Genomic DNA, 13,028 nt, shown 5'->3' on the forward strand with positions numbered 1-13,028 from the left:
CTCCCCCTCCCCTCCCCCCTACCCCCCCAACCTTCCCCCCTCCCCCCGACTTCCCAGAACCAATACAGGGTAAAATTCTTTAACAAAGATATTCGAAGATAAACTTTAAAAAAAAAAGAAAGTTAGTATCATCTTTCATTTGAGCTTTAACTCCTCTTTGCTAGGCTAACTCTAAACAGATTATATCATTCCTTGTTTCTTCAGTCATAAACTATCTGGAGTTTCTTAGTCCCGTATTTATTCTGCCTCCAAGTATTGCAGACTTTTTTTGTCTGTCTTAACAACAGTTGTTAAGTCTGGGGTGTTGTATGGCAGATGCTTGTGTGTTTGAATTCTAAAGTCCCAGAGCTTTAGCTTCTTTATTCTCTATTACTTTGTCTATTTTGTAGTTTCACCATTTCTTGTTTGCAGGCAAATAGTATTTCTTGCTGATATTCCAACGCACCATTGTTACTACGGTACTTTGTCAATGCCGTTGTTTGTAATGAGTGATCTTGTATTGATTCTGCATGGCAGTCCACCAGGTCTTCATTTGCCATGTGTTTTGTCTTTTCAATTCTGGCTTTATATGCATGATTATACAGAGCAATGTGAAATCACAGCTACTGGTTCTTTAGCTAGTATTGTCCTATACTAGCATCCTATATGCATTAAACATTTTTCCCAAGAACCTAGGAGATCACCTTGTATCAGGATTATATTATATGTGTGTGTGGATCCAAGTACTTGGCAATATGCAGATTTTCTAAGTATCGACCAAGTTTCTTTGGTCTGTGGCACCTAATGTCCTGATAACCACTGGGACTTGCACAGTTGGTTTTGCCACAATCTTTCAAATTCATTTTTCACATATAGCAATAGCAGTTAGACTTATATACCGCTTCATAGGGCTTTCAGCCCTCTCTAAGCGGTTTACAGAGTCAGCATATTGCCCCCAACAACAATCCGGGCCCTCATTTTACCCACCTCGGAAGGATGGAAGGCTGAGTCAACCCTGAGCCGGTGAGATTTGAACCGCCGAGCTGCAGAACTAGCAGTCAGCTGAAGTGGCTGCAGTACTGCACCCTAACCACTGCGCCACCTTGGCTCTTTGAGATCTTCAATTCTTTGTCTACTATTCTACTATCCTCTGGTATTGCCACTTCAATTGTCACCCTTTCTTTGTTTTAACAACAATTAACTCTGGTGCGCCAGGACTTGATCAGTTTATATTCCGAAATCTCGCAATATTTTAATTGGTACATTTTCAACCACCCTTTTCTCTTTGTCCATCAATTTTTCATTCTGGTGCATAATTTTTATGGATATTCCAAGTGACTCGTTTTGGCCATTGTGTTGGGTCATTCTTTATAATCACTTTGTGATTTTCTTCCATGAGCTTGAGTATATGATGGACTCTTTCTTCTGCTTCTTTGCATAGTCTGCACTTCGAACCATTTGGTGATTTCTATTTTTCAGTTTTGGCCTTGGTTGCATGAGTTCAAAACACTTGCTCTTGGGTAGTCGAAATAAACCTTCGGTTTCTATTTTTTAAATGTTTCCCTTGTAAGCCATTGTTATTACTTAGATGTAATATAACCACCCAATGCAGTGAACTTTGGGCACAGAATAGAAAACAGTTTTCCCCTGTGAACAAATCTGCTTTGGCTGCAACAGGACTGAGCTCCTGTTAGATTTCCTTCCTTTTTTTTATGCTGATGGCCTGTGCCCTCACCCTCTTCAGACGTTTAAGACAAATCCCCAAACACCAGCACTAAAAAAGTTACCTTCTTGCTGTGTTGACTCCAGGAACTTTCCTAAGATTCATATTTGTTGTGGTGATGAAGAAAAGACACGCAGGCAGGAAGAAGAATGTTGTGAAGGCACTCTCAACAGCTTGTGAGAGCTCTCCTTTTATTGTCATAAAAACAGTTTACGTGGCAGAAACTAATACATTGATCAAAGTATCCTTGTACTGATTGGATTTAGCTAGGCAAAGTCCAGCTGTGTTTGAGAAAGTTAATAGACAACTAGATGTTGTTGCGAGCGATGGAATGTGCCTACGTGCCAGATGTTGCCTCACATTTGTTAAGGAAGGATCAGGTTATTGATTATTGTGCCGAGTTGCATTCCTCAGGCTTTACACTTATTAAGGAAGGATCATTGTGCTGATATTTGCATTCTCAACCTGGTTTGCCAGCCATTGAGAAAGGCAGACATCCCCACATATATTCCAGTTTTTGGGCAGGGCACATCTTCTCCTATCTCTCCGGCCCCAAGTTCAAAGGCAGAATTTTGCATTCTTGTGCCTCTAGGTAAACATTGGAGCTGGCAGCCATCCCAACAAAGTGAAAGTCTATGGCCCTGGTGTGGCGAAGACAGGCTTAAAGGCGCACGAACCGACCTACTTCACAGTGGACTGCACGGAAGCTGGGCAGGGTGAGTTGAGCCCTTTCTATCCTTGACGCCTCGGAATGTCTGGCATTGCTGGAATGGAGGAAGAGGAGGATGGGCCACCCCCCGTCTTCCAGCCCACCCCGCCTTCCAGTCCAGTGTAAGCCAGGCTGAGAGTTAGCTCTGAGAAGCTAGTCTTCTGAAGTGCACCAACCTTGGTCTGATTAAGCGTCGGGGAAGGTGGGGACATTTCAGGCTCATTCTTAATTGGGGAACCAAGAATAAAGGCTTGTGTTGTGAATTGCTCTAAGAGGCACTTAATGCTGAAGGGCAGCACGTAAAAGAAATTCTTTTGCTTGCTGCTCCCCCTCCCTTTCTCCTCCTGGCAGCCAAGGGGAACAAAAGACAAGGCTGTGCAATCTTTCTGGCCTTTTCATTGAGACTGGCTTCTCCAGTTCTGAAGCCTTTTGTATCCTAACCGCTGCTGTCCGTTGCCTTGTTTGTGTTGAGAAGGTTGCGTCTTTGGAATCCCTTTAATTCGCTTGTCCCTCCCCTGCTCCCTCCCATGGTTAGGAGACGGTGGTGGAAGTAAGAGGGGGAGAGAGAAAGTTGCGCTGCTTCAGATGTTGCCAAGGTGTAGCTCCCATCAGCTCCAGCCACCATGGCCAGCCGTTGATACAATGGGATTTAATCCCATAGCAACTGGTTTCCAAAACTTCAAAATGGACAAGCAACCCACGGCTGGAAAATGCTTGTCCTTTCTCACTGCTAATTTTTAAGTGCAGTGGACTATACAGAGATAGGGCAGTGCTAATTTGTATTCTGTGGCAAAGGGTGACTAAACTTCCTCCCCAATTTGCTTGGCAGATTGCCTTAATTGCTCTGTTCTGTTCCTACTGTACCATGTGTCCTTGAACAAGTTACAGAAAGGAAATTAGCAATCAAGTGAAGCCATTCTGGCCTTGCTTTCCCGTATTCTTCGTTCTTGATTTCTTCTAATGCAACAAGGATGTAGAGGTAGATTATAAAAAGTACCCTGAATTTTATGCACACTTCATGCGTGGATCAATGCCTTGCATCTTTGCCTTTATTTTACCATCGTGGCTACTCCAGAAAAGACCAGAATTGCCCATTGGAGAAATGATCCTCCTCAATTAAATCTTTAGAGTGAAAGATTGAAGCTGGAGGTTGATAGACTTCAGGGGCTGCACCAGGGGTGAAAGTCAGCAGGTTCTGGAGAGAACTGGTAGCGGAAATTTTGAGTTGTTTGGAGAACTGGCAAATACAACTGTTGGCTGGCCCCAGGAGTGGGCTGGGAATGCAGATTTTGCAATATCCTTCCCCCAGGAATGGGGAAGGAATGGGGATTTTGCAGTATCCTTCTCCTGCCACGTCCGCCAAGCCACGCCCACAGAACCAGTAGTAAAAAAAATTGAAATTTCACCACTGGGCTGCACTATATTGGGATATCTTGGCCCACTTGCGGGATTTGGAATTTGCGTCACAATTGCAGGCACATGTTTTAATACTCCACTGAGATGCCTCTCACGGACTTGTCTCTTCTTAAAGGTGATGTGAGCATTGGCATCAAGTGTGCCCCTGGTGTGGTGGGTCCGGCTGAGGCTGACATCGATTTTGACATTATTCGGAATGATAATGACACCTTCACAGTCAAGTACACCCCCCGGGGTGCTGGAAGCTACACAATCATGGTGCTGTTTGCTGACCAGGTGAGGCCATTTTTCAGAGGAAGCACTGCGTTGCAAGAAATTACAGGAGAACAGATAAAATACAAAGCCGAAATCTTTCTACTGGGAATAATCAAAGGGAAATATACAAAGAAAATTAAGTACATATTAACGCATCTGCTAACTACAGCTAGAATAGCATTCGCCCAATGCTGGAAACGAAATAATACCCCCCTCGGATGAATTAGTGATAAAGAAAAACTTTGGATTGTGCAGAGATGGACAAATTAACACCGAAATTAAAAGATAAAGAAGAGTCGGAATGTTATGAAATTTGGAACAATTGGTACAAATGGCTGCAAAACAAGAATAAAATTAATCAAGCCAAAAACAATATATATAAATATATATAGAACTGTGTATAAAGATGTGTAAGTATAGAAGGGAAATATTATATACGTGTACAGGTATGATGACATAACAATGTTGATGTAATGACTGTAAGGTGTTGTAGAAGGGGGAAAAAAATCTGCTAAAAAAAAAGAAAAATTGGGGAGGGATGTGAGAGAGGGTCAACCGGAGGTCGCTCTCGTTTTCACCTGCTTCCTCTTCATCTCTAGGCCACTCCTACCAGCCCCATCAGAATTAAAGTGGAACCCTCGCACGATGCCAGCAAAGTCAAAGCGGAAGGACCTGGCCTCAACAGGACTGGTGAGTTGGGGACATGCTTTGCAAGAGGCTGTATGTTACAAATAGGAGCCAGGAGCTTATAAGTTGTGTCTGGAACTCCTGATCCAGCAACCTGAAGAAGGAACAGAACTCAAATCCTATTGAATGTGGATAAAAACAAAAGGGCTTTGTAAACATTAGAATTAAGCAGCAATTTCCCGGACAAGCTTTTAACTTACTTTGATAAGATGCATAATTTCCTTGTCTGTCCTTGAGTGAGCTTCCCTGGGTTCTCATGCAAAAGCAATAGCAGTTAGACTTATATACCGCTTCATAGGGCTTTCAGCCCTCTCTAAGCGGTTTTACAGAGTCAGCATATCGGCCCCACAGTCTGGGTCCTCATTTCACCCACCTCGGAAGGATGGAAGGCTGAGTCAACCTTGAGCCGGCGAGATTTGAACCGCTGAACTGCAGATAGCAGTCAGCTGAAGTGGCCTGCAGTACTGCACCCTAACCACTGCGCCACCTCGGCAGCCATTAGTGCAACCCGACTGCAATATTGAAATGGGTCAAGGAGGGTGGGTGCCAGTTTTAGAATGCATTTTAATCATGTGAGCTTAAAATCAACTTGCCGTATAACACAACCGCCCAAAATGCCTGGGAAGAATAAACTGCGTTTGACCCCATGGAAGTTCTTGGTTGACAAAAATCAATAAAGCAGAAAGCATGCTTACCAGCCTGGAATGTTTGCCTGCCCTTCTGAAAGTTTCTCCTGCTGCTTCCTCAGGTGTAGAGATGGGGAAGCCAACTCACTTCACAGTTAACACTAAGCCAGCTGGCAAGGCCAAGCTGGATGTGCAGTTCACAGGCCCAGCCAAGGGAGACGCCGTAAGAGACTCCGAAGTAATTGATCACCACGATAACACCTATACCGTCAGATACACCCCTGTACAGCAGGTAAGCTATGAGAAGGAGAGGGTGGTTTTCTGAGATGTGACTGAAACATGGTGTCTTGTTAAATAGGAAACTGCTAGAGACTTTGTACAGATTTATCATCTTAGGGAAAGCAAGGCTTTTGATTGAAATCTTACTAGTCAGCCCGGGTGGGATGGGACTTGGCAGCCTTACCCCCTTCTTTCCTTTAATAAGTGACTCTTGGGGAAGGGACTTCTGGGAAGAGTCTGGATGGAAAGTCAGTAGGAAGGATGTGGGCACCATAGAAGGGGAAGAATGAATGGTAGGCTAGGGTGCCTGTTGTGGCCCAGCAGGAGCCGTTGGAGCTGCCACCAGACTCCGACAGCGAGGGGCCCTATGAGTCGGCTCTGGAGGATGTGGAGGACCCTGGACAGGGTTCCGACTCCGAGCAGGGTGCAGAGAGGCTGGTTGGCCACCAGGAGGCGCCTGACCCTTGGACCAGTGGGGAGGAGACAAGGGAGTGTGAGCCTGAGGTCAGCAGTGAGTTGTTTCTGGATGCCCAGCACCAAAGAGCTAATAGGCGTCAGGAACAGTTGCGCAAGTACAGGAGCTAATTGCACTCAGCTGGTGGTCATTAGGCTCCTCTCCAGACTATAAAAAGACTGCTTGTGCACACGCCCCTTTTGCAGAAGTCAACACAGGAACTAATGTCAGAGAACATTATGGTGAGCTTGGCAGGCTGGATTGCTGCCACGGCTTATCTGTGCTGGATTGCTGCCCAAGCTTGTCTGTGCCGGTTTGCTGCCAAGGACCTGTCTGTCTGTTAATTAAATGCCCTAACTTATCTTTGGCTCGGAGTGTGTGTTGGTGTGGGACGAGGGGGGTCAGAACAGGTGCCTATACACACAGTAATAAGTGTACCTCTTATATTTCAGGGTAACCTTGGAGTAAATGTAACATACGGAGGAGACCACATCCCCAAAAGTCCTTTCAACGTGGGAATAGCTCCCACCCTGGACCTCAGCAAGATCAAGATCTCTGGGCTTGGAGACAGTATGTATCCCGGTAGCTTCAATCCTTGGCTTGCTTTTGCCTCCTCATCACAGAGAAGGATGCTGAGTAACACAAAAGCACCACTCTCTGGTTGCTGTGATTTCTTTTTTTTTTTCCTTTTTAATTGGGCACTTCTCAATTTCTGGAAATGTTGTTGCATTTGGCTAACATATTTTTTTAAGCTGCCGTAGAAGCTGGACATTTGTTGTTTCTTTTTTTTTAAAGGAAAAACAATGATTTTTTTTCAGAACGCCTAGTTCTGTTGCCGATGCAGCGTGGATGAAAATTGCAGCTCACAACATCTGGAGGGCTTTGGGTTCCACATCCATTTTTAGACCATGCCTGAATTGAGAGTTCAATAAAAAGCCAGGGTGCACAGCTGTCTAGCATCTGCTAACAGTTGTCTTTTGGGACTGGACCAAGAAGCTTGCTTGTTCCAGCTTTCTGTCAGGACCAGATGGCCTCTGGGAAGTTTGCACAGGACATCCTTCAAATGACAAAATAGAACCTAGTATGTTTATGGCTTAAAATAAAAGGTGCAGTTCGGCTAGAATATAGACTCTGAGTGCCCAATCATCCTTGGGGTTTTGCCATCGGTGAAAGCTTGAGAATCTGGAGGCCAAATTGTATTACATAAAATTGTGGGCCAACAAATTTAGTTCAACTATTTCTCTTGTACACGCACCTCTCATCTTGTCAGTCTCCATCAGATTTATCCTGAACTGTGATGGTGATTTTCATCCTAGCCGTCCAACTCCTTGTTTCTGATCCATCCAGGGTTGTGAACCCTCTTTTAAAATACATTTGATACAGTGTTGAATTGTATGGGTGAATTGAACACAGTTGAGGCAGCATCAAGTTCCATTCTTATCCCATCAGCTTCCACCAGTTACACTATGTTTGTTCATGCATGTACAGTCCCCAACCCACTCCCAGGCCTTAAACCCTTTGGAACTGGGCCAGGGGTGGGTTCCAGGCAGTTCGCGGTGGTCCCCGCGAACCGGTTGGTCAGCAAACCCGGAAGTAAGTAACTTCCGGGAACGCCGAAGGATCCACCTGCCTGCCCGCGTTTCTTACCCAGTTTTGACGAGTTCTGCGCTTCCACACATGCACAGAACGCATACAGCGCCTGCGCGATCCTCCAGGAGCAGCTGGAGCATCGCACAGGCGCTAGTATGCATGCGTGCACTGCGCGCGTGCACAAGGACGCCGCCAGCCCCGTTCCAACCGAACTGGTTGGAACAGGGCGAGAAACCCACCCCTGAACCGGGCCCTCGAGGTGGCGGGTGAGCACGGGCACACACATCCCCACTTGCACGAGCAGCAGGCATGTGTCAGAACTGGGTTCCTACTGGTTTGGACCAGTAGGTAGTAACTTGGCCTGGTGCGCCCCCCGAACTGATTCTATTGGTGGTGCCATAGGCGCTGCCATTTTGTTTTTCCCTTCTTTGCATGCACAGAAGCATTTTCTTTTTCCACTACTGCTTGTCCCTGAGCGAACCGGCAGTGCCAGCAGCCGGGACCAACCCCTGGGTGTGTGTGCCTGCATTTGCGCAAGTGGCATGAGTGCCCACCGCTTGCCCAAACGGAGCTGTGTGGCTGCCACTCACCCAGGACCATCCCCTTTCCTCCCTCCCCCTCGGGCCGCAAAACCGGAAAGGTTGGGGAACTCTGGTGTGCAGCATGACTGCATATCCAAACAATTGGCCTCCTTCTTGGGTCTGTTCACTATCCATGTAAAGTTTGAATTGGGATGGCTCCTAGCCCAAAGCAAAACTCTATATCCTCATCCACATTAATTATAGAATTTCCAGCCCGCCCCCTCCCTCAGCTATAGTCCCAGTGTTCCATGGGGGTGACGGAAAACATACTTAAAGAACAGGCATGTCTTTAGAAAACCTCCTTAGTGGTTCCTGAATAAAACTTTTCCCTTCCTGGACATTTGCCAGGGCAAAATGGCTGGAAGCACTCCAAGGCTGCCTTTTGTGTTTTTGTTTTTTGTTTTTCCAGGAAATATTAGTCATGCCAACAATATCATTCTCTCCCCTTCAGCTTAACTCCAGCTGCAAAGTACAGTCACCTTCCCCCGTGCCTTGGTATAATAGAGGCATATCTAAATGACTACCTAGGAAAAGAAGGGTCACCCCAGATGTCTTGGCAAAAGCATTTGCAAAGGATGGGAGATTTGTGGGTGGAATCCTCTCTTCGTTCTGGGGGGAAATGGGGCACAGGGATGCCCTGTCAGTTCCAGGTTTGATCTTCATAGATGTGCACTTGGTTCTTTTCCAGAAGTGGAAGTGGGCAAAGACCAGGAGTTCACCGTTAAATCCAAGGGCGCTGGAGGCCAAGGCAAGGTGGCTGCCAAAATCGTAGGCCCGTCCAGTAAGCCTGTGCCTTGCAAGGTAGAGCCAGGCTTGAGCTCAGACAACAGTGTGGTGAAGTTCATTCCAAGAGAAGAAGGACCCTACGAAGTGGATGTCACCTACGATGGTGTCCCTGTCCCGGGCAGTCCCTTCCCTGTGGAGGCTGTACCTCCCACCAATCCATCCAAGGTAAGATTCCCAGTTCTCAATGGGCGTGACCCGACAAATGCCCGCCCGACAACAGTGTGCCGTCAAAACCGCGGCGATAAAACTGCGACGTCGACAGCACACCCACAAAGGAGCGCTGACAAAAGAGCGCCGACAGAAGCACGGTTAGGTTTAAGGTAAGGGTAAGGTTTAGGGTTAGGGTAAGGGTTATGTTTAGGGTTAGGGTTAGGTTCAGGGTTAAGGTTAGGGTTAGAGTTAGGTTCAGGGTTAGGTTTAGGGTTAGGTTTAGAGCGTGCTTCTGTCGGCGCACTTCTGCGCTGATTCGTCGGCGCTATTTCGAACTCGCAGTTTTCTCGCCGCGGTTTCATCGGTGCGTTTTTGTTGAGCGCGCATTTGTCGGTGAACCCTCAATGGGTGCCTTGGAAAATGTTGTCCGTTCTCTCCTTCTCGTTTAAAGCACTCCTGTTCTGCTAAATTAGATTGCACAGTCTTGCCCTAATTCAGCCAAGAGGATTCCAGTTCGGGAATACGATCCTCAATGTCAAGGGATCGCACCTTATTTATTGCCATGAGCCATTCCTAGGTAAGACCAGGGGATCCATTCAGACGAGTAAACGTGTGTCTAGTTCTGTGTGTGAGTGTCACATATTGGAGAGGCAGCTGTCATGTCATAAGTGATAGCCATGGCACTTATATACTGCTTTTCAGTGCTTTTACAGCCCTGTCTAAGTGGTTCACAGCCTATTGCCCCCAATGATCTGGGTCCTCATTTTACCCACCTTGGAAGGATGGAAGGCTGAATCAACCTTGAGCCGGTGAGATTTGAACTGTCAAATTTCTGGCAGCTAGCGGTCAGCAGAAGTAGCCTGCTGTACTGCACTCTGGCCACTGCGCCACCAGTGCTCCTAAATGATCATTCGGAGCAGTGGTGGGTTTCAAAAATTGTTCAAACCTACTCTGTGGGTGTGGCCTCCTTTATGGGAGTGGCTTGCTGCCCATGTGACCAGATGGGAGTGGCTTGCTGCTCATGTGACCGGATATGAAGATGCCGACGACACTTGTCAGAACCACCTTAAATTACCTCACACACAGCACTGGCATGCATAAGAATAGGATGTAAACTTGTTTTTTAAAAGGCATCTTTGGTTTGCGTTAAAACAACTTCAACACACGCAATGTTCTGATTGCACCACAAACGCAGTAGTCATCCTTACCTTTCACGGAGGCACTGAGTTTTATAAATATGAGCATGATAGTGTAGAATAATCCTATCCAACGACCAGTGGTGGGTTTCAAAAATTTTTGGAACCTCTTCTGTAGGTGTGGCCTGCTTTCCGGGTCCACAGGTGGAACCTCTTCTAACCGGTTCGGTAGATTTGACGAACCGGTTCTACCGAATAGGTGCGAACTGGTAGGAACCCACCTCTGATTCGGAGGTTCAGCCAGTGCTTGAATCTCACTGTATGTGACCGGAGATGCTTTGTCAATTCCCAGACAGGTCTCCCAGACCTCTACGGACTTAATTTCTAGATAAGAAAATCTTTGATATTTAGCTGCCTACACAGTAGTGACTCAAAATGTAGTCTGGAGAGTAGAGGGAGACTTAGAGGTTCAGTGCACTGTATTTCCCCTTGCTCACTACAATGACCTCCTTCAGATGTGAGAAATGTGTGTGCCTGAAAATGTTGCTTCATTACAGCTCGTGGTAGTCATCCCAGCCGGCATGTTGAGTGGGGAGAGGTGCTGCCCAGCGTTTGATACAAGATAAAACATATAAATGTTTTAAATAAATAAATTATTGCAGCTAGTGGGCAACAACATACAAAAAATGTCACAGCTCGAAATTTATATAGACAAATTAATTCTAAGTAACAAAGCATTTATCTTTCTCTCTGGTTGCAGTTTAGCAGCAAAGGATTGTCTTTGGAAGGGGACACAATACAGTGTTTTGTTGGGGATTTTGAAGAAGGTTTTGCTAATGAATTAAGTCAACTTCTCTTCTCTCTTCCACTCTACCATCCAGGTGAAGGCCTATGGACCCGGCTTGAAGGGCGGCTTGGCTGGCATTCCTGCCCCTTTTACCATCGACACCAAGGGAGCTGGGAACGGAGGCCTCGGCCTGACCGTGGAAGGCCCCTGCGAGGCCAAAATAGAATGCCTGGACAATGGAGACGGCACTTGTTCAGTCTCCTACTTGCCCACTGAACCCGGGGAGTACAACATCAACATCCTCTTTGCGGACACCCATGTGCCAGGCTCTCCTTTCAAAGCCCAAGTGGTGCCTGGCTTCGATCCCTCCAAAGTGAAGTGCTCTGGGCCAGGGCTGGAGCACGCCACAGTGGGGCAGGCAGGAGAGTTCAGCGTGGATTGCTCTAGTGCCGGGAGCGCTGAGCTCACCATTGAGATCATCTCCGAAAGCGGCACGCAGGCCGAAGTCCACGTGCGGGACAATGGCGATGGCACTTACACCATCACTTACATCCCACTCTGCCCTGGCATCTACACCATCACCATTAAATACGGCGGGCAGCCTGTACCCAACTTCCCCAGCAAGCTCAACGTGGAACCAGCGGTGGATACATCTGGCGTGAAAGTCTATGGCCCTGGAGTGGAAGGCAAAGGTAAGAACGGCAGGGGATAATCCAGAGCAATAGCAATAGCAGTTAGACTTATATACCGCTTCATAGGGCTTTCAGCCCTCTCTAAGCGGTTTACAGAGTCAGCATATTGCCCCCAACAACAATCCGGGTCCTCATTTTACCCACCTCGGAAGGATGGAAGGCTGAGTCAACCCTGAGCCGGTGAGATTTGAACAGCCGAACTGCAGAACTGCAGTCAGCTAAAGTAGCTTGCAGTGCTACATTTAACCACTGCGCCACCTCGGCTCTGCCCAGGTCCATATCTTTTTTTTTTTAATTGAAAAGTTTTAATAAGTTTTACAAATATTTCCCCTTCCCTCCCCCTACCCCAGCCCTCCCCCCACTCCAACCCTCCCTCCCCCCAACTTCCCAGAGCAAAATACATTTAACAGTCATACACTAACATAAGCTAACTAACGATAGCATCCTACCTACCTCTTGTACTTTAACTCCCCTTTTATTAAGCTAAATTTGGATAAATTATAACATTCCTTGTTCATTCATAAGCTAATTGAAATTTCTTAGTCCGATATTCATTTTGAATGTAATCAATCCATCTTCTCCATTCCAACTTGTATTTCTCATCTGAATGGTCCTTCAAGTATGCTGATATTTTAGCCATCTCTGCCAAGTTTGTTACTTTTAACGTCCATTCTTGAATAGTAGGCAAATCTTCCTTCTTCCAGTACTTCACCAACAACAATCTTGTTTCTGTTATTAAGTTCAAAATCAAATTAATCTCTATAACTATAAAATCTATAATTATACCTAACAAAAACAGCTGAAGAGTGAACTTTATCCTCTTTTTAAAAATATTTTGAATAATCCACCATATTTTTATCCAGAACGCTTTAACTTTTTTACAAGTCCACCATATATGATAATACATAGCCGTCAACACAGTCACATCTCCAACATTTGGATTATAAGTTCGGGTACATACAAGCTAATTTTTTGGAATCTAAATGCCATCTATAAAACATCTTATAAAAATTCTCTCTCAAGTTATAAGCTTATGTAAATTTTACATTTCTTACCCAAATTTTTCCCATGTTTTCATCATTATTAAACAAAGTTATTAATACCTTTCTGCCATTCTTCCAAATTTGCATCTTTTTAAAGTATTGGTATCACTTGAAAAAGAAATAAAAACTTAGGCA

The 13,028-nt window shown here is 45.8% G+C and overlaps 1 protein-coding gene across 6 annotated transcripts in view; it reads left to right on the forward strand.

Moving 5' to 3' along the window:
* Positions 1 to 13,028, forward strand: part of FLNA (filamin A) — a 117,252-nt gene that overhangs the window by 52,689 nt on the left and 51,535 nt on the right. For all 6 annotated transcript variants that reach the window (XM_087710879.1, XM_087710880.1, XM_087710883.1 and 3 more), the window contains exons 16-22: positions 2,295 to 2,418; positions 3,943 to 4,103; positions 4,682 to 4,772; positions 5,518 to 5,687; positions 6,581 to 6,698; positions 8,988 to 9,250; positions 11,253 to 11,850. In XM_087710879.1, the coding sequence (XP_087567005.1) occupies positions 2,295 to 2,418; positions 3,943 to 4,103; positions 4,682 to 4,772; positions 5,518 to 5,687; positions 6,581 to 6,698; positions 8,988 to 9,250; positions 11,253 to 11,850 (1,525 nt within the window). The remainder of the gene's footprint in view (positions 1 to 2,294; positions 2,419 to 3,942; positions 4,104 to 4,681; positions 4,773 to 5,517; positions 5,688 to 6,580; positions 6,699 to 8,987; positions 9,251 to 11,252; positions 11,851 to 13,028) is intronic.

Source organism: Thamnophis sirtalis, unplaced genomic scaffold (assembly GCF_051295495.1).
Source record: "Thamnophis sirtalis isolate CommonGarterSnake01/CBP01778 unplaced genomic scaffold, rThaSir2_p1.2 scaffold_3, whole genome shotgun sequence".
NCBI lineage: Eukaryota > Metazoa > Chordata > Lepidosauria > Squamata > Natricidae > Thamnophis > Thamnophis sirtalis.